This window comes from Maniola jurtina, chromosome 1, assembly GCF_905333055.1.
Source record: "Maniola jurtina chromosome 1, ilManJurt1.1, whole genome shotgun sequence".
NCBI lineage: Eukaryota > Metazoa > Arthropoda > Insecta > Lepidoptera > Nymphalidae > Maniola > Maniola jurtina.
Window position 1 is genome coordinate 5,944,186 of NC_060029.1, and position 21,762 is coordinate 5,965,947.

General features: G+C 37.5%; 1 protein-coding gene and 1 long non-coding RNA gene across 3 annotated transcripts in view; one reads left to right on the forward strand and one right to left on the reverse strand.

Annotated features, from left to right (window-relative positions):
* The first annotated feature begins 622 nt into the window (after nt 1–622).
* On the forward strand, nt 623–20,898 carry LOC123864503. Its single transcript, XR_006795798.1, has 4 exons — nt 623–633; nt 1,742–1,745; nt 3,312–3,319; nt 20,830–20,898. It is a non-coding gene; the product is annotated as an uncharacterized LOC123864503 (long non-coding RNA).
* The window catches only part of LOC123864479 (T-box transcription factor TBX20-like), a 59,857-nt gene continuing 48,874 nt past the window's right edge, over nt 10,780–21,762 (reverse strand). The window contains exons 5-7 of one of the 2 annotated variants that reach the window (XM_045904959.1): nt 12,555–12,631; nt 11,665–11,739; nt 10,780–11,585 (exon numbers count right to left, since the gene is read on the reverse strand). In XM_045904959.1, the coding sequence (XP_045760915.1) occupies nt 11,150–11,585; nt 11,665–11,739; nt 12,555–12,631 (588 nt within the window). In that variant the 3' untranslated portion in view covers nt 10,780–11,149. The remainder of the gene's footprint in view (nt 11,586–11,664; nt 11,740–12,554; nt 12,632–21,762) is intronic. The other variant, XM_045904967.1, reaches the window with a different exon arrangement.

Genomic DNA, 21,762 nt, shown 5'->3' on the forward strand with positions numbered 1-21,762 from the left:
GTTACGGAACCCTCGGGTGCGCGAGTCCGATTCGCACTTGGCCGCTTTTTCATTAGTAAAATTGCTACTACAAGCTATTTTGACCTTTCGTGGAAGATTATTATGTCCATTTTCTATACTTATTAACCACATCGCCATCAACATCATCATCAACTCAACGCAAACTCATTATAGCTGAGCAGTCTCCTCCTAGAGCAGTCAGAATGAGAAGGCTTGAGAAAATACTAAACTTGAACAAAAACTTTAAATTGTTACTCGAATCGAAAGGGTTCGAATCGAATCGAAGGGGTTGTGGTTCAGAGAAAATAGCTCATCTAATTTAGGTTCTTGTTTATACATACTTATTATAAATATCTGCATTTAATAATTACCTACGCAGGAATTCCGAGTCTGAGACCTATAAGTGTTTTACTTTTTTTTATAAATCAAAAAAAAAAAATGTTGCAGCTATGCTCCCGCTTCGTCTATAAAAACAAAAAACACGTTACGAAACCGTGACATATTCTGAAAAGCATTGTCAAAAACAGCAATCACGAAAGATTAACTAATAACTCGATGCTATCAGTAAGGTGACTTCGCACCTTCGCCGAAAGTTATCGGGTCCCACATCTGGGTAAAGCTGGGCATTGTATTGTAGATGCCAAGGCCGGGTTCCTCCATCCATCACCTGCTAAGCCCCCAAGAGCAGCCGCCGCCGGGCGATATGACGTGTTCCTATAAATATTTTTGATACAGATTTGGATGCGACAGGTCATAAATATAAGTCATCATAAAAATAAGATCAAAATCAGTCTGCCATCAAGATGGGCCTTAGAAGTTACAACTGTCATAGTAAAACAGTGTTATATTTATTTTAATTATTTAATTTAGTTCACTTATTTTCATCCAAGACGGATAAAATAATATAAAAAAAATCTAATAAAATTAATTTGTTCTTGGTAAGGGGATCATAATGTAAAAGCGATTGAGAACTTATAATGGTTTAGCCATCTGTTAAATTCGTTAACAATAATGTTAAAGTAAGCACCATGATATTTGTATAGGTTTTAGTTAGGTATGTACTAGCAAGGAATTCCTACCTGAGCATAAGTTATCAAACTATGTTTAAACCCACCTTCACTCCATAAATTTTCTTATTAAATAATTCTCTAACAATAAAATAAAATTAAGCAATCCACACTCTGGAATAAAACGCTCGGTCTCGTGAATGGACCGTCAATATTTATTTATGGTCTTTATGGGCTCCATGTAAGAAGTTATAATTTTACGCGTTAACATGAGGCGAGAGGATCATAAATATTTAATAGATATTTTCCCACAATGGGGTGGCCATCGACACCGTGAACCCTCTGGAGCGTTGTAAAGGACGATCGGAATGGAATAAATTCTAAGCCCGAGAGTTTTACTAAGCAAAATTATTGACTTTCGCCATTGAGTTGGATCATAGATAAGCAAACATCAGCCATATAGAAATTAATTTTTGAATAGGTAATTGCGAGTAGATATATTCATACAACACATTACCTTCTTTCTGGTGTAGTTCGGTAAAAACCCCTATGATAATTAAAATAAAAGTACCTGCCTAACTTAGTTTTTTTTACATTAGTTAATCATCGTTAAATATTTTAATGAAATGTAAAAAAAAAACAACAGAATAACAGTATTTAGAACAGTAAAAGAAGTAAACATATGAAGTAAGTATGTGCTTCATTTTATTTTACTTGTTACATTATTATATAAGTTGTGTCATATGATAAAAGTAAAGCGTTGTTACAGTTAAAATAGAGTAAAATGAATGAAAATCCTATACACCGGTCAGGTTAATCCGCGATTTTGTTCCAAAACATTGGTGCTCTAACAATAAGACAACTCTCTGGCTTCCATTCATTGTTAACTTTCGCTCTCCCATTATTCGATGCTGTAAGGAATAATTTTACTATTAGCACGAATAATCATTCGATTATTTTCAATTGGTTTATTGCGAATTTAATGTGATTGGCTTGTTACATTTCAATTGATTTTAGTTTTCTTTCTTTATTATGCTGCTTAATAAAACTGGTAACCTTTTTTTTTACAAAATTTAATTAGTTCCTTAAGTAGCGGTAGTAAACAGGTTTTTACAGCTGAATTTTAGCCGAATCACGGAGAGTCGGAAAGGTAGCTTAGGTACCTATTCTGGACTCTGGATGGTACAAGCTTCCGTCTTGCCCTTCAGAAGGCAACTCACTGCTTGCTGCAGCTTATTAGAATTAAATAGGTATTTAAGTATATCGTTTAGTATAGTAGATAGTTTAATTGAACTTTGTAGTTTAGGAACTTATAGGTTTTTGCGTTCCAAATGCTTAATTCTCCTGAACGATGTAAATGAGTGAGTTTGTTCTTTTTTAGCGCTTCAGATAAAAAATCGTGAGCCAATTTTAATGATTCTGGCAGCACAGACTCATAATACTCTTGTGTCATTATATAAAATAAAAGTGTAGCAGTCGGGCTTTTGTTCCAGAACTTTACCTTGTTGGGACCAATGACTATATTACTAAGCTTCCACTGTTCGTCTGTCCGTCCGTCCGTCCGTCTGTCAGTGAGGGGGCTGTACCTATCTCGTGAACCGTAATATATGTGTGAATGTGAATTTCTATTGTCGCTATAAAAACAATAAAAAAAATATCGAAACGGCTGCCATGAAAGTTTAAAAAATTAAAAAGTGTTATTTCCGTAAGAAGTTGCGTTAGTTCTGTAAGGTGGTACGGAACCCTTCGTATGCGAGTTCGTCTCGCACTTGACCGATTTTTTTAATCCATGGTGTAAATAAAATACCGCGCCAGTCCACGTCAACTATTATTAGCCCATCAAAACATATCTTTCACACGCCCGAAGCAATAGATTCGTAATCAAATCAGTGCGGTCACAGACGAAACCGAGGTGGTTCGTCCCCAAGGAGCAGGGGTCCATTGACAGGTTATTGATACAAATAGCCCCACCCTCCCCCCGGGAGCGCGCCTCGATAACACCAATAAAACCTGATTGATATTGTGTAAGTGCGCCCGGAAAATGTGGGAACTCAATTGATGTTACAGCCAAATTCGATTGGTGGAAAATTGAAAAGAATCACGCTCGCAGCCGAATAACAGCTTTATGAGGACACGGTAGAGTAACTAGTGTGTTAGTTAGGCTTGAGTTGTGTCGTTTTGTTCTTCAGGTCGTTGTATTGATAGTAGCTAGAGGCGTGAATAGTGCTGTCTAATGGTGGAGTTACACGTGCCTCTATGAAAGGGAGGCTTAACATTACTGTAAGTAGGTAACTACCGGAACAGGTAGGTAGGTACCTATTTTAGGTAAACGATTTAAACAGAACATAATACTTTGACGTACCTATGGTATGTACTTACCTACTCGTATGTGTTTGCTGTTTGACCTCTTGAAAATGCCTAAGCACTTGAACTAGGTACAAGTATTTGAATCTTGCCTCAGATTCAAGTTCGAGTAGGTATAGTTAGGCAATCTGTTCATAGTTGGCAATTAGGTGATGCATCTACCCTACTTAAGATATCGAAAGATTTCATCAACAGCGTAGAAATATCAATACGAAAGTGTGTCTGTCTGCTAACGTTTCAGTGGTTTCACAGCCCATCCGAAATTTGGTACAGAGGTAGCTTGTACCTATCCCAGGGAAGGACATATTTTTGTCACGGAAAATCACAGAGTTCCCACTTGGTTAAAAAAAAAAAAAAAAAAAACTAAATCCGCGCGGACAAAGTCGTGGGCATCATCTAGTACCTATTATGCAGTCTTATTATTCTTTGAGAGCATTTCTACGAACTACTTATTGACTTTGAGCTATTAAGCTATTATGTACTACATGACGTACCTACATTGTTCGCAAAAGACAATTATTATGCCCTACCTACCTATCTACTACCTACTGGTTTTTACATGGTTCTTACAAAAGAAAATAAAGAGAAACAAAAAAGGAAAACAATCCTATTGGAACAAAGGACGTGCATTAGCCGCTATCAGTGGCGGTCGACAAAGTAAAATTGGGGACACCTTATTTCCTCGGCTGGTTTGCAAAACACGTTCACGCTTCCCACCTATTCCCACATCTCAACGCTTATAGATACTATCTGTTACACTTATTAAACATACGCAGCAGTATATTGAAGTTCTTAATTTGGTATACATTGCTGTTTTTGTTTAGCCTGAAGAAAGTGTTAAACTAAAGGAAGTAATGGACAGAGAAATACTTACTTCGAACATAATTTGGTGAAGTCGCTGTGTGTTTAGTGGTAAAGGTTCAGGTGGGCGCCTTCTTCACACTGATAACACGCTAATGCCCTCAACTTTGCACCACAAAGGGAGGTAGGGAGATCGGTGTGAAGGGGATGGTAGGGGGTGGTTCGTGGAGGAAAAATGGGAAAAGTCAGATCATTCGCCTTATTGAGCACAAATAACTTTATCGAGTTGCAATATGCGCTGCGATACGAGATGGCGGGTTTAAATTGCCTTTTGAGAAAGTGGCTATTTAAAAAAACTAATAACCGTTTTGTAAAACACTGGGAGTTAATGAGTGGAAAACTCTACAACGCGATATTTAAAAAGAATGCATTTTTTATACGATAAAAATTTCAATACATAATATTATGTATTGAAATTTTTATCGTATGTCCGAACACTATTATTTTGTTTATTTCATTTGATGATAAAGTACCTAGTTGCGATGCGAATCGCTCACCACTTAGGTATATTTTAACGATCATTATCAACTGTCCAAAGTTTTAACTTAATCAAATTAACGATTCGTGAGGTAGGTAGATAACGAACAGACAGACAGGTATTTTTAAATTAGATAGTAGGTATAGAGCTTACGCTGTTTACCAGTAGGAAGGTAAACAATGCCAAACTTAATCATTCCAGTGAGAACAGAGAGGGGTTTCCCAATTAGTTAACATAGTATGGTTATAGCAGTTATAGGGACTAAGGATGTGGTAAAGTCTTGTGGATGATGTTTCACGCTTACCTGTAAGTAGGTTCTATTGGGATCTGTTCTCAAACACAATTAGTGTGAACTAAATTAATTGTGTTGTTTTCAATTGTATTTTTAGCAAAATTTTGAGCGTTTTGGGCATCAAAATTCTTAGTTACAAAGTACCTAAGAAGTTTGTTAGTGATAACTGTCGCTCTTCAAATTCTGATACATATTATAGTAAGTATAAGTAGTTGTAGATTGATTTTACTTTAGTTTGAAGTGAAGAGGCAGCATATGCCTAGTTACCTACAAAAGCTTCTCAAAACATCAGATAAAAACAACATAGTAAGTATGTAGGTATATAATATCTTTCTTATGTGTTTGCATCCTTATGAATTTTCCTTAAAAAAGCGTAGGTAACGCCGAGCGCCGGCATAAAACAGTTTAACGACATTATAAGTCGCTGTCGGAGACGTGTCCGGGATGGTTTTTATATTTTGGTAGGTACTAAACGTGCAAATAAAGTTTTATTATGCTGAAGGTAGGTGTTACGCCACGCACACGGGCGGAAAGGGGAGGAAGGTGAACAGCCAGCGCTAATGTCTCTCCACACGTCTCCACATTTCAGGAAAACTGCAAACCTAACCGGGTAATAAATTCACGTTTATTACCGCAAATGTACGTAACGCAGGCCTTGGCAGTCGCTACCGGAACGAAACGACAGTCCGGCGTTTTCTGAAAAGACGAAGCTCCCGTGCCATTTACTACTGCTTAGTGGTAACTGATTCCTGTAAACTAATGACTATTTCTATATAGGTCTCTCCTTACTCTCCTCTGACTTCATGAATGTAGTTTTCAGAGCCATGCGAACTTAGGTACTTTACTATGTCGTATAACATTAGCCACTACGATCCAAATTTCACAAGTTCACAGTCGCTGATCGTTCCCTCACTGTGTTGGGGACAATACGCAGAGAAAATTTCAGCTTTTATAAAATAACGAAGGTCTGGCATGCGCTGGCTCTTAGACAATTAACAGGGCTCTCTCCGTCACTCGTTTTATACCATTTCATACAATCGTAGTTCCAATTTAATTTGAATACTAAGCAACCAAAGTCCATGAAATTTTGCAGACATATTCTAGAAACTAATATCTGTGTCTGTGGTGTTTTAGATTTTTCTAAAAATATGTAGTTTTAAAATTACAGGGGCTCAAAGATTTGTATGAAAATTTTAAGACCGCGTAACTTTGAAACCGAATATTTTAACAGAAATCTGGAAAACCACAGACATAGATATTAGTTTCTAGAATATGTCTGCAAAATTTCATGGACTTTGGTTGCTTAGTATTCAAATGAAATTGGAACTACGATTGTATGAAATGGTATAAAACGAGTGACGGAGAGAGCCCTCTTAAGTCCTCTATCTCTACCTCTTTATCACTGTCAATGCTTACTGACATCGAAATTCGAAGCCAGGCTTCGCTACGTTATGAACATTATCAAAACGGATCGTTACTGAATTGATTATTTTTATTTATTGGCAGTTACCTATCCATTGCTGTGCGTCATTTTGGAAACGTTCGCGTAAATGGGCGTGCGTAATTCATTTAGGTGTTAAATTTATGTCTCGTATTTTCACCCTCCCGATCGATCTAAAATATCGTTTTTATTAATGGACGTTCATGGTGCGGACCTATACGCATAAATTATGAAATGGTATTGGAGGCCCGTAATATTATGAGGTATGAGTAGCTATGACTACAATAATCTATGATGAGAAATGGCTGGTAAAACAATGGCATGGAACTAATAAGTACTAGTAGTAGGTACTTATTAGTACCATGAACAATGGTTAAATGTTTCTATTAAATAGTTTCAAAATACGTTCATTAGATTTTTTAACCATGTCATAATCAATTCAAAGCAGGTAAGTAGGTATATGAAGACTGATTTATTTAATTGTTATTCAAGAAATTCGTTTTAAGTACGGAATCCTATAAATAAAAAAGGAAGATTTTCCGTAAGTACACCATGACCGTTGTACACATGTACCGTTTATCTCTTCAACAAATCTATCGGCTCTACAATAAAGCTAAGAAAAGCGAATGTTATCGAACAGAAAAATTTGTGCGTAAACATTCGGATCACGTTCACCAGGGTTGCCGCAGTTAAAAGCGGATTATGAGCGGAGTGGCCAATAACACGGCATTACTACGCCCTCTGCCCAAAGAGCCTGTCGATAATCCATCGCGTACGTTTTGTTTGAGGCGAGTGAGACACAGGCCTTATTAGGCAGCTTAAGGTCGTAGCCGACTTACACGACTCCGCAGTCCGCTCCCATCCAACCTAAGTATGAGCATTCAAATATGGACTTAAGGTGCCCACGCACTCGAACTGCACTGTAGCGGAACTGCGCGTCACGTCAGCGCCCCGCACGATATTCTCTCCAGCCGCGACGCGCGTACGTCATTTGGACAGTAACAACACAAAATAGCACGCAGGTAGTGAGCTTGCCGCAACCTTGCCACTCAATAGTTGACATCTTGCGTACCGCACACTCCAAGAGAGCGGCACGCGCTCTGTGAGCACAGCGTCTGCTCGCTTGAAGCGTGCTAATGGTCGGCGTACTTCCGCGGGTTCAGACTTCAGATGCACCCGCCCGGCCCGCCGCACTAGAAGGCTGTTAGCTGTAGACTCGGAGTCAGTGAGTTGTCTGCTAGCTGTACAGGTGCTATTGTGCAGGACCTGTGTTGCTGCGGTGTTGTGTAAATGGGCTACGACCTTAAACCTACAGTGGTATTTGCCACGTTTGTTTCAAAGTTCCTTTTAGAAGGAATTAGTTTACTTACCGGTTAAATTAAGTGGTTGTGTATTGAAATAGAGTTAGAAACCGATATTAGTAGAGTTCATCTAAAGTTTTCGGAGATATGTGCGTTTTAATCAAGCAAGTAAATATCACGGTGAAAAAAATATCGTGAGGAAACCTGTCCGTCTGAGAATGCTCCGTAATCCTCAAAGGTGCGTGAGATCTGCCAATCTGCACTTGGTCAGCGTAATGGAATATAGCCTACATCCTTCTCATTCAGAAAAGATACCAGTGCTCAGTTCTGTACCCGCGCCGGCTTGTCAGTTGTTGATCATAGATAAAATCAAGAAGCTTTTCTTTTATCTATGATTAAGATGATGATGAATTTTTTGAGTTACAGGGAGTAAATATTCATAACACAGGTACTTTTCAATTTGCTAAATTATATAAAATCATATATCATAAACGAAAACGAAACAAGAAAGTCAGTGAGATGGCAAATTCAATCAGACCATGTCGAAAGTACGGCGTCACTGGTACAATTTCTGCGATTGGAAACAGTTTTACAAGCAATAAATTTTTGCAACCGGTCGGCGGGTACAACATTTATTAGCTACAATCCAGATTAGATTAGCGTTGCATCCCTCGGCCCTCGGGAGATGAAATTTGTCGTAGTAATGTGGCCACGCGCCGAACTAATTCGATGGAGACGACCCTTCCTCTATGTGACTTGAATGTCGCCTCGGCACTGTTTCATTTTAATTGAATAGTTGGCGTGGGGTTGTTTTCCTAGATAACTTCATAGTCGCTTTGCATAATTGCGGGTCGAGTCGCTCTAATTTGTAACAATTTCGCAATCTGTCACGCTTTGTCTCCGACATAAATCAGCGATTGTTTCTCGAACAATAAAAGCTTGAACGTTAAGTAAAAAGATAACCTCGGTTAGTTCTGTGATATTTTCAGCATCAGTGGATATATTGATAAAGTACCTACTGTCCAATAAATAATTAGGTACCTACTTACATAATTAATATATAAAATTAACTACCTAGTAGATGTACTGATGTGCAAATTGTAGAACCAACTGCGGTATTTCCCCTAGATTTCAACGAGGGTTATTCAAGGGACGTATCAACAAATTCCTGATAAGCCGGCAGCGCACTGAATGTTTCTCTGGCGCTGAAAAATCATGGGTGGGTGCAATCACTTAACATCAGGTGACCTGCCTGCTCATTATAAAATATAGTATAAAAAATGAAAAAATACTTACTTCCTCTTTTTAATTATGTACTGTACTTAGATATACTATAAGAAATTACTTTAGAATAAGATTTCAAAAGAAAGCTTTCGTAGGTAGGCCTACCGACCAACAAAATTTGGATGGTAAGTACCTACCTATACAATAATAATTAATACAAAATCCTTAGTTTTCCGTACTCGAAAGTGGAGAATCCTGAGAATTATTTACTAACATTATATCAAAATTACAAACAACTCAAACTGCACGGTAAACAAACTTGTAAAGATTTCGAGTTTTTATAATACTTGTAGTGCCATCTAGCGGTGGTTTCGTGTACAACGGAGAACCGGTTTAAGTAACCGGACCCCGGGAAGCTAATTGATAGCTGTACAAGGTTACAGGAGCTTTTGGGCTCCATTTTTTATATTTCTAAGCTAAAACTTTAGGTGCTTTTCAACCACAGATTTCAATAGTTATATAATATATGTGACTGATTATCGACTTTTTATTTAATTATATTTATATTTATTTTTCATGTACCAAAATTGTAGTTACAAAGTTAAGATAAATTAAGCTATGTACAAAGGAAATGCTTATCTCTAAACAGAGATTTCTTCCAGCTTCCCCGTGCAGGGGATGCAGGTGCATTTATTTCTATAGGCAGAACTTGCACTACTTAGTGACTATGTATTTTGATTTTTCTGATACTTATCGAAATAGTGTTCAATAGGTTTATCAATTTAAGGTACGAGGTAAGGTGCAACGAGGTAAAAAGTATGTATGATAAGGCACCTATCTATGACAGTACTTAGGTAGAGACTGGTCAAAATTCTTAATAGAGCAATACAATACGTTACTCTGCAAGTAGAACCTATAGTCAATTGTAAGTGCGAAAAGGGGAAGAAGTCCTCTTTAAAATACCAAAAACGTCAAAGTCATAAGGAGTTTTTTTTAAATAAAAAATTATGGTTAGCTGTTTTTATTTACGCTGTTTATAATTTTTTACTTTTTAACGTCTGGTTCAGGTCTGTTTTGAAAAGACTTGGAAGGTTCATCTTACCTATACTAAATTATCTAGGTATGTCACTGATTTCGTCCGCGTGGATGCTAGGTTTTTAGAAATCCGGTAGAAATTCTTTGATTTTCAGGGATAAAGTAGTCTATGGCACTATTCAGATCTTTTACTATAGGTACCTACCTACTTACCCATTCAAGAAATCATGTCGATCTGTTGCTCCATTGTGGCGTGATTGAAGGACAACAAACAAACACATTTTCGCATTATAATATGGGTGATATTCAGTACTTAGCTAAATTACTAGGAGAATTTAGTAGCTGCTGCTTTTACCATTCCGTCTGGTTTTTATTCAAACTCATTTCTGTTGATTGTCTATCATGTCGTGGGTATCTCATGCAAGCAAATAAAACCAAACAAAATATGTTAACAAACATTTAATTTTTTTTCTTTATCAATATATTATTTATAGTAACTATAATTTAACTACATAGTAAATATAGGTACTTCTATCCGCCGAACTGAAATTCCGTAGAGCCCTATCTTAAACACAGACAGTGAATATATCTACAATTTATTTATAACATCTATCTTACTACAAACAACTATGTTTGCTGGAACATTATGTTTTTCCTTTGTATGTATTGCACTTTTACCTAATCAATATAAACCATTTGCCAAATAATGAATTACATATTTAAAGAAAAACAGATATGTTGATATTGTCTCCAATACGTTCACTCCCTTCTACATAATTACCATCCATGAATGCCAATAATTCATAAACCTAACGCAAAATCATTCTAAAAACTTTATTAGGAACATAATAATATTATGCTATTATAACAATTATTATTAATTACATTCTTAAATTATATTTAAATATTTTATTTTACAATATTGTACAACAATGACCTGACATCGGGTCGAAATGTTCATTTCACAGTCTATTCAACCACCCACTTAATATGCGAAAGCACTAAATTCCAATGTTTATAACATATTACGCACTAAAAATCAAACGTAAGTGCAACCATAATTACAGCGCCATTCCATTATTATTCTAATAACCTCTAGGTTTGCAATGTGAAAGAGATCGAGTCGTAAACGCTACCGTAAAAGCACTAAGTCGGACTGTGAGGGGGGTGAGGGGTGTGCGGAGTGTGCGGGGGATGAGGCGGCAATGAATGAGGGCTCGCGTCACGGAGGGAGTCCGGAGACGAGCCGGGAGACGAGCGACGTGGCGGGTACGGCGAGAACCGGTGTTGGGATAACGATGGAACCCCGCCGGGGTAAACCGGTCGCGGCAACTGCAGCCCCGACCCGGATGCCAAATGCTGTTGAGCGAGTAGTTGAGGAGCCAGGCAGGCCCACTGTCCCCACAGCGCTGCAGCCGGAACGCCGTACAAAGGGTACGCCGCACGTAGGAACAGCTGTGACCGAGCTGCCAGAATAGCTTTTTCCTCCAGTGTCAAATTGTTGTTGTGCTGATCCAAATCGAACGGTCGAAGAGGCGAGCGCAAGTAGTGCTGCTCCGCGAGCATCGATTCCATCGTCTCTCTGAAATAATTGAATTCAATATCAGATATTTGTCAAATTGTCAACAATAACATGAGTAACGTTCAGATGTTGTATCTACCTAGAATTGGCGGCGCTGAAGCGCGCGTCATCGGGGAAGACTGATGATCTTTCGTGCTCCCCCGTGATATAGAATCTCAAAAAGAAACAAAATTCAAAAATAAAATAAACGTCTTAAGACTTAATTAAGCCGGTTCCGAAGCGGAAAACGTATGTCAGGTGTATTTGAGCAATGAACGAGTTGTTGGAGAAATCGTGAGCAAATTATAAATCATCGGGCGAATGCAAAGTGGGCCTACATTTATCTCGATTCGATTAGCTACGAGTTAGAGATATAGTCGTAATTGAGTAGCCTAGGCATCAATCAGTGTCGCTGCGTTTGTTTCTGAGAGCGTGTCCGATGCTCGATTAGAGAACAGATACCAAATTCTGTCATATCGTAATGAGGGCTAATGAATACGCGCGGCTGAGTGAATGATACATGGCGATCGTTCCATCGGGCATTGGGCGATTATGACGCACGTTCGCATTTCATCATTTATCTTCAAAAACTTATTTAAAATTCTTCGAAACCCAATCTGTGTGCCTAAAACTTTGGAAATGTACTTCTAAATGCATTCTAAGGGTGAGGTCTGTGAAATTTACTTTGAGTTTGCTCAGTTAATAGAGTGAGAAAGATTAATTATGCCAGCGATATAACTTTGTGTCATTTTAACAGTGTCAGTCTGAGCAAATTCGAAGTACGCTTTATTGATCTTAACCTAAATGTAAACTACTGATTTTTTGTGGATGTCTGAATACTTTGTAGATATCTTTCAATTTTAAATTTACAACTACCTTATTATTCGATTTTATGCGAATCAATAAGTTCTGGTCAGTTTCAATACCTATCTTAATGATTATTTGAACCCTAGTTTTAAAATATTTATGAAGATATATGAAGATATTCACCTTTCGAATTCAGTGAGACGCGAAGAATCTCGGAATCCTTTAGCGAACGGATTGCTGTCTATTTTGAGCTTAGTGATCTGAAACAAAAGAAATGGTTTTACTTAATACAAATTTTGTATTTGTATGTTATAGATCAATGTAGACGATACGTAAATTGAACAAGTTTAAGTAGATGAATTAAGAGTAGATGTTGGTAGGCTTAAAAGTATAAGTGATAGCGATAACAAGGCAAATATAAGTAGTATTTACATGTGACCGGGCTAAACCTACTTCTGATAACGTAATCCATGCATTCATGTACCCACACATTATGTGAATGATGAGAAATGACCGGAAACAGATTAAAAAAAAACCAAAAATTTTTACTCGATATGAATGTTTTGTATAACTTAAAGTCCCTAAATCAAAATTAATAACGTGCTTGCAAAACAGAAATGCAATTAATTTTGTTTGTGCTTATATTTGCAGTGAGTAGTTCCTGCAAAACTTCTCAGAATGTAAGCGAAATTGAGTCGATGCACTCATAAAATACACTGTTGATTTAGGTACAGAGCGAGGTGTTAAAAAATGTGTTTGGCTGAGGCCAAGCAGTGTGATGAGAAATCGCCCCCTCGCTGCGCGGGCGCACGCTGGGGCTTCACACAATTTGTGAATATATTTACGACAAATCTCCCGCAACCTGGTGCCATTCAAGCCTCGCCTGGCCTAATGTCTGAGTACTTCAATGCCATTAAGTAACAAAGTTTTGGTAATCTTAGGTACAGTAGAATTTAAAATACCCGTGATAGGGTCCGAGAATTTCACATTTAGATACATACTTAATTTACATGTTTTTTTTATTCGTTTATATTTAGATATTGGTTCTGATTCGGTTGTACCAAATCTCTTAATTAAAATATACATAATGACTGGTCTTTGTAAAAATATGTACCTAATATTGTTCTCTTCACAGGGATTATTGTATAAATCATTGATTTTGAAAGAGCCATAAATTATAATTAGCGCTTCTTTTAGATTGTCAATTTTTACTTTACGAGATTTGGGCACTACCTCCTGAATTAGATCCACTTTTTGATGATGCTGTTATGTTTCGGTGTAAGATATTAAATATGTATCATGAGCGGTTTTTAATTTGGAAATTATAAATAACTAAATTGCCCCTACCAGAAATCTTACTTAGAATCCTTAACTTATAAGATATTCTTACTTAGAACTTATAAGATATAGCCTCAATAGACGAGCGGAATGAAAACCAAGAGGTTGGCGCGGCGGCGTGGCAGTTGAAACTTTACTCGTTGCACGATTGTCGTACCTTTACCAGCTTTACACTTCATTGGAGGGGAAAGGGGAATATTTGCATGATAAAAAAAAAACACAGCGTTACACCAAGGAGGAGAAAGATGAGGGAGGGGGAGATGCACTTTTAAATTATTCGAATAGTCGATTTGATGATTTGATTCGCCAAGTCAATTGGCGAAGTGTGAATTCGGTAGAGCAGTATTCGCAATAAACAAGTCATCGGGCAGCCATCGAGCCCGTGTCAATCTTTCAGCAGCGCGCGTTGCGGCGGCCGGCGACGCGCCAGTAATTACCTGCCGAGTGATGCCGCACTATGCCAACCTGCTCAGCTATTCTAGCAGACTAGAGCGCTGCAACCTCGCTCTCATATATTTCATTACTCTTTTTGCTAAACTGCTGCCAGCGTTACAAATGTCGCAGACAGTTAGGCCGACCGCACTTTGGATGCGTTTTTTTACGAATTTAAGTCGTGCGAACGTGAATTAACCCGACCTTCTAATGGAGTGCGCAGGCTAGATGCGAGTTGTCGTACTTAACTACTATTGTTGTAAAACTTATGTGTGCATGCAGTTCCGACATTCGAAAGCAATCCGATTTGGGATTTTTAAATACACTTTCGTGCGTTGAACATAGAAATGACATTCCGCACCGTGGTACAAGAAATAATAATAACATTTTTTTTTTAATTTGCGTGACAGCCGTTTTGAATTTTTTACTATTTGTTGCTAGAGCGGCTATTATAGGAATACACACTGAAAATTTTAACTACCTACTTATTTCGATTCATGAAATAGAGCCCGTTGACTGATAGACGGACAGACGGACAAAATATGGATGGACTGACTGACAGATGGACCGACGACAGCAGGGGCTTAGCAATACGTACGTACTCTTCGGGTACAGACCCTAAAAATGGAAGTAAAAAATTTACTTACTTGGTTTAAGCATACAAATGTCTGAAAGAAAGAAGAAGTCTGTCAAAAATAACTTCACAAAAGCGATGTCACCGAAACGCTGTTTTTTGACGGAGAAAAACGTAAGGTGCGACTCAATTCGTACGACCAGTCGGTATGTACGATACAAATTCGCATCCAAAGTGCGGTTAACCTTACAACTTCCTACACAAGAGTTAATTGCATGATATTTTGACGAGTTCGCACTAGACAGGTAGGTAATTTAGGACGATGAACTCGACGAATGACTGTAGGAAATTGCAATGTTAACGACGAAATGACTCAAAATCTTTTTAGAATGTTCCACCAAAAATAATTTAAGCGGCACCGATTAACCGCCCATTTTACTGTTAAAAATGTTTATGAATTTGTTTGATCTTGCGTCACGGCGAGCGATAATCTACGAAAGTTTTTGATACAGGCGTAGTATTGTTACAGATCAAAGGGAAATAGTAAACATGAGAATATATTAAGCGATATACGTCAAGTCTTCAGTTCCGAATGAATTTGATCCACGGTAATGATGACGGAAATAGTCGTGACTTTTGACTGTCCATTCCGGTGTCGTACTAAATTACGTACAAAGAGTGGTAACTATCTTTCCGTCTTTTATTGTTCTTATTTAATCTGGGAATTCAAAGAAATAAATATGAAAAGATTCATGCGACACAAAATTAGTGGTTAAAATTGAAGATACTCTATTCTATGATATCTATTCTAAAAAAATATAAATATGAAATTCTGTCTATCTGTAAGTTTGCCTGTTTGTCTGCTAGCTATTTACGACCCATCCGGTTAACCCATTTTGATGGTACAGAGGAATAGGCTCACATCCGCAGGAACGGACGTAGGCTACCTTTTATCCCGGCAAATCAAGGAGTTTTTCGGGATTTAAAAACCTAACTCAACGTGGGCGAAGTTGCGAGCATCACCCAGTAGTGTAATTCCTCTATATTCGACGACTCATTTTAGTTTTAGATTTTCCATAACCCTAAAGTTTTAGGGTTTCGTTTACAGTTATAAAATCAATTAAAATTTTCTCAAAATTAGTGCATTGTCACGAAATGAATATGATTTTTGACACAATGCTGCCTCGCGCGTGAATGTCCAAAAAGCATGTTCCTTCGCCCCTCAAAGTCCGGGTGAACCAGGACGAGGTGTCGAGGGTCACGGCGCTACTTATACTTGCACGCCCACCTGGCAAGCGATTGACTACAATGGAGACTGGGTTCGACGTAATGAGTGCGCCTTAGCTTACTTAGTAGGTAGCTGATAATATTGACAAGTCTGAAGGGTAACGGTTGGATGCATTGTTGGTTGTATGATTTTATAAAAAAAGCTTCATTACCATAGTAAAAAACCGGCCAAGTGCGAGTGTGCATACGAAGTGTTCCGTACCATTGTACAAGATATACTTAACCCTTTCATGTAGAAAAACTGCAATTTAATGAGCAATTAAATATCACTTGCTTTAACGGTGAAGGAAAACATCGTAAAGAAACCTGCATGCGTATGGCCCGGTATCCACCTCAGCAGAGCGGAGAGGAGATGTGTTCAGTCGACCAATCAGATTCATAATAGATGACATGAAAAAATTATCACGTCATCTTTTAAAAATCTGATTGGTTGACTGTAGACATCTCCTCTCCGCTCCGCTTAGGTGCATACCGGGCCTTAGAGTTTTCCATAATGTACCTACTCAAAGCCTACCAATCCGAGTTCAGTAGTGGGCTGGCGATGGGTCGATCATGATTCATAGTGATCCAAAAAAATCAATAGGTAACTTTATGAGCTCAGATTATTATATTATTATTATCGTAACTTTTGAAATTAACAATCTATTAAATAAACTTTAAACAGAAGGATAATGAATGGATCGCTTTCACGCAACGGACGTTTATTAGATTTAGTACAAACATAAGGACGAGGCGTGTCAAAACAACCTAATTTAAGTATCAACAAACGCTCGCCTTGGGCGGCGGCGCTCCCGCTCCCTGGCAACATTAAAGGCGACTTAATGACATTATTCCCGGGTGGGAAACAAAAAGTCTAAGGGCAATAACGCACTACATCCGATCTGAGTCCGTGAAAATACGTTCCGAAGGTAGTTATAGAACTATTTGTATGGCAGCTTACGCACTACGTCCGACTTCCGTCATTCGAGTTCTCTTCTTTTTTTTTTTTCTTTTTTTTTTTTTTAAAAAAAAGAATATTAGCCATTTTTAATTATGGCTAACATTCCCCTTTCCCCTCCAACATCCGTGAGAATATCTCGGATATGCCTCGGATTTAAATCGGACGTATGACGTAGATATGTCAAAGATGTCCACTGAATAGCTTGGATCAGAAATCGGATTAGTGCGTAGGCTATAGGCTCTTTAGCACAATATTATGATGATAATGATAAAAGAGGAGATAAAAACAATTAAACAAATCGTGAAAATAGAATCTAAAACTGGTCAAAATTGATTTTATGGACGTTTAGGATGGAGTAGGCTAACTCAGTATCTAACTTGATTAAAAGTGCTCTGTATTTTTACATCCCTATATAAAGAAAATCCTCAGGAAAATGTTTACAGTGTATGCGGCCCTTAATGTCATTATTCTCGCGGTTACCAAAAAAGATCAAGAAAAAAGCGTCAAGGAGGGAAAGAAATTGTACGGCGCTGGCGCATGCCTAGCTTCAGGACGTACTATATTGTCGTGATTTATGATGTATTTGGGGAAGTGCATTCCTACTAGTGTCAGTTTTTAGATGACACTCCAAAAATGATATTGTCTACCATTATGCATATCTTTGTGATGTTTTTAAGTAGATATGTGAACTTTGATGAATGTGTTTAATTCATCCAAGTATGTGAATGATTTATTTCTGGTAGGTAGACTGTATACCTATATCATAGAATAATTAACAGAAAAAAAATATCAGTGAAAATACCTAGGTGTATTAATATCTATAGTTTGTGGTTTGTATTGCATAAAAGCATTTTATAATTTACCTCAATGATGGGATTTTTTTTAATTTTGAACTGTTTTGGTTTTCGCTAATTAGTTATTAGTAGTGTATTCATAGGTACCGACTCGTAGGTACCTATTCTTTATTTTGAAAATTGAAAACTGACAAGTAGGCATTAAGTATACGAGTAGCAAAATATTATTTTTAGTCCTGATTCTCTGAAGCATAAAAATTACCATTTCAGAAGTAGATATAGATATTTACCATCATCGTATTTAGAGGTGGAAAATAGATAATGAGTCGTGAAACATGGCGGGACGAGAAGGGGGACATGACAGGAGCATTCCGAGGAATAAATAAATGTCGTGTTACCGTCGCCGTGCGCTTTATAGCCCTATTGATTGATATAGGGCCAGGAATGACGAATCTTCAGCGAGTTTCTTCTTTGAACCATCATTTCTAATAGATGTTTACAAGATTATAAAGATATAAGTAATTAAATTTTTGGAGTAAGTACGGATCCGGTACGATGCCGTGTAGAAACCACCCTTCTAGGTTAGCCTGTTTCCATCATAGACTTCATCATCACTTACCACCAGGTGAGATTGCAGTCAAGGGCTAACTTGTATCTGAATAAATAAATAAAAATATTGGCTGGGTTTAACGGTGAAGAAAACATTTTGAAGGCATCTGCTTGCCTGAGAGTTCTCCATAATGATTTCAAAAGTACATGAAGTTGACTAATCCGCACTTGCCCAGCGTGATGGTCTAAACCTGATGGTATGTAAGCCTTGGGAAAAATCTAGGAGAAGACCCGTAATGGATTGATGGCTTGGATAAATTTATCCAAGGTTGACTAGTGGTGATGATGATCAATATTTAAAAATACAAACAAGGAAACTGCAAATAGATACCTATCTGACTCTCTTAACTGTAGGTACATTCTTAACAACCAATATATACCTACATTGCCTATTAATAAATAGGTATGTATCTGTTACATACTCTCCAGAACTTTTGTTTTTCTAAATGACTAAAAACAATCCAGATAAACTTCCAATGATTGTAAATGTAATTCTATCTCTGTACCAATAATCAACGGTTCATCAGTTTAAGCGTAAAAAGCTAATAAATTGACAAACTGCCTAATTACATGCAAAATCAGCATACCCCTAAACGGTTGTGTTGAAAGATTACTTTCTATAAACAGCTTTGCGAATATCCTAACGTCTCATCGATTGTAGGAACTCCGCTGAGACAATAAATTTAAAACGACCAACAGCTGTGTGAGCTGTAAACGACGTTTTCGAGAATTCCAATGCTTTATTATTTTGCAAGTGTTCCGAAATTACTGCTGATGCATGTGGCTTCGATAAGTATGTGAAACCCGCTAATTCCTAGGTTTTGAATAAATACAATTAAAAAAATAGTGTACGTAGACTACAGCAAACTAGAATTTTCATTTCCTGTATACTTCCGCAAAATATTATTGCAAATACGCCTGCCAGTTACGTCCACATAAGAAATTATTTTGTCTACTTTATTTTTTGCGAACCAGCAAAGCCGTTCACTAAATGACTTAATTTCCAGTACTTTACTATATTATCATCAGTTTCAATTAGGAGTAGGTATTAAATATTTGTTATTCCACAATATTTATATATATATAATTTAATTTTCGTACCCTCGTCGACTTATACAGATTTGATCAAGAATGCCATCTTTGACTTGATATCATCTCTTACCAGATAGCAAGTAACGCGATTCGATGTCATAATAAAATTATGAAGAATATTTAAAATCATCTGCATGATTATTGATTCCTGAAGGTTTATTATGATTGTAAATTGTGGCGTATTCATACAAGTAAATAGAATAAATAATACAGTGAATATAATTTTTAATTAATCATATCCCCTCGTCTTCATCTAACAATTCAATCAAACGTAAGCTATCATGTATCGTACCTATTGACAATATAAGGGATATTGAATACAAATTATAGAGATCTTCCGTGATTTCTGCTGCAATCTTTATTAGGACTCTGCCCATCCACATTATCTTGCTATTTGTTTCTATACAGTTTATTTACATAAGATTTATTTTCATATTTCTTCTCTTTGAGAAAGCTTTAGACCATTAATATTATTTTTAAACTGACTTATTTGCAACGTCCAAATCATTTTGTTTATATTCGAACCAGTGGTGGTATTTCGTTGGTATCGTTGATACGGGCCAAGAGTTCTTTGATGGGGCCTACTGACAAAATGAGGTCGATCTTACATTCATGTCCATAATCACGACTGTAGACTCTTAAGATCAGGGAGTAGGCGATCCGCCACATTTCAATTAAAACAGCTTTTCTAAATAAACATTAAAGTTGCGGCCAAATCAAAAAACTAGGATTTGAATTGACACATGTCAATGTGAAGGCCGAGGGTTGATATTTGCTTGTTACAGATTAAAATACGATTATGGCTAAGTGCTTTATTTGAAAAGGAGGCCTTTTATTGATATTTACGTGACAAAAACGTGCGTGGGTGAACTGGACAAGGTATAGCTATCGAAAAAATAAATGTTTACACTTCCGTAACGTGTGCAAATTGAAAATGGATTGTGAAAAAATTAAAACCGCGACTTTATCTAAATCTCGTAGGCACGAGTAGGTTTGACGACTTCACTGGGGCAGTGGTATTATAAGTTTCACTGGGGCAGTGGTATTATAAGTGGGAAGGCCTAGGTTCGATTCCTGGCAAGGACAATAATTTGGGAATTTATGATTTCTAAATTGTTCCTGTCAGGCCTGGCATCGGAGATCCCCGGCACACACCCCTAACTTTTCGGAGTTAATTGCATTTTAAGAAATTAAAATAATTATCACTTGCTTAAAAGGTGAAGGAAAACAACGTGAGGAAACCTGCATGCCTGAAAGTTCTCCGTAATGTTCTAACAGTTGTGTGAAATCTGCAGATCCAAAACCTTCTCATTTTGAGAGGAGATCCGCGCTCAATTATGTGACCTTGCGACGATGATGAAAAACTGGTGACGATGGAAAAAGATTGGTAAGCCTGACCAGAAATTAAAAAAAACTTGACCTAGGGGCGCCACTAGTATATGGTCTATGGCATATGGACCTGTCTCAAATTAGTTGCTCGCAACTATATGGCGAGGTATTTTATTTTTCTGTTGAGGTTTTGCCTAACTTAAACAGGAATCTTATTATAAGTAAATACATTTTATATTAACTAAGTAATTTAAACTTAGAGTGCCAACGATAAATGTAGTTCTCCTGAGGTGGCTCGGTGCGCAGACGCAATAAATTGAGACGGGCCGCACACGACGGCTCTGCGTGACGTCACACCCAGCGTGATCGATGGCAGGCGAGAAGGAGATCACGCTTTACCACCCTCCTCCCAACACAAGAGAGAGCGGGACCAAACACCAATAAATAATTCCATGTTAAATTATTTTAAATCCTCTCATAAGCAAGTACGTTGACTCCTTGTATTTTTGACTTATGTTGTCGTGTTATCGCGCCGTATTGTTTGCTGAAAAACTGACAAATCTAACAGCAATGATGTTTTTATAGTAATTATTGGATCGTAAGCATTAGTGTCAGCATTATAATGTTTATCTGCTGCGACTAAGTAATCTCTGATACCATATACCTACCTAAGTGTTAACACTATGAAATTATACACCCTCTTCTCACTAGAACATATAAGCTTGGCAAGGGTACTCTACTCTTCCGCAAACTGTGTTTCCTACTAATTACCCACAATCCTGGTATCTGAATAGGCATCTTCTAAGCAAATGCATCTCATCTTAGGCCACATCAGCACTTCCTAAGGTATGGTGTAGTTAAGCGTCTACCTATCGCGATTTTTAAAAAAGTTACCTTTAAATGGAATACCTCTTCCAGGTTCTCTTTTTTCATCATCACTTAGGTATATCCACGTATCTTACTGACCTGTATCGTCACAAAACGGTCACTAATCCC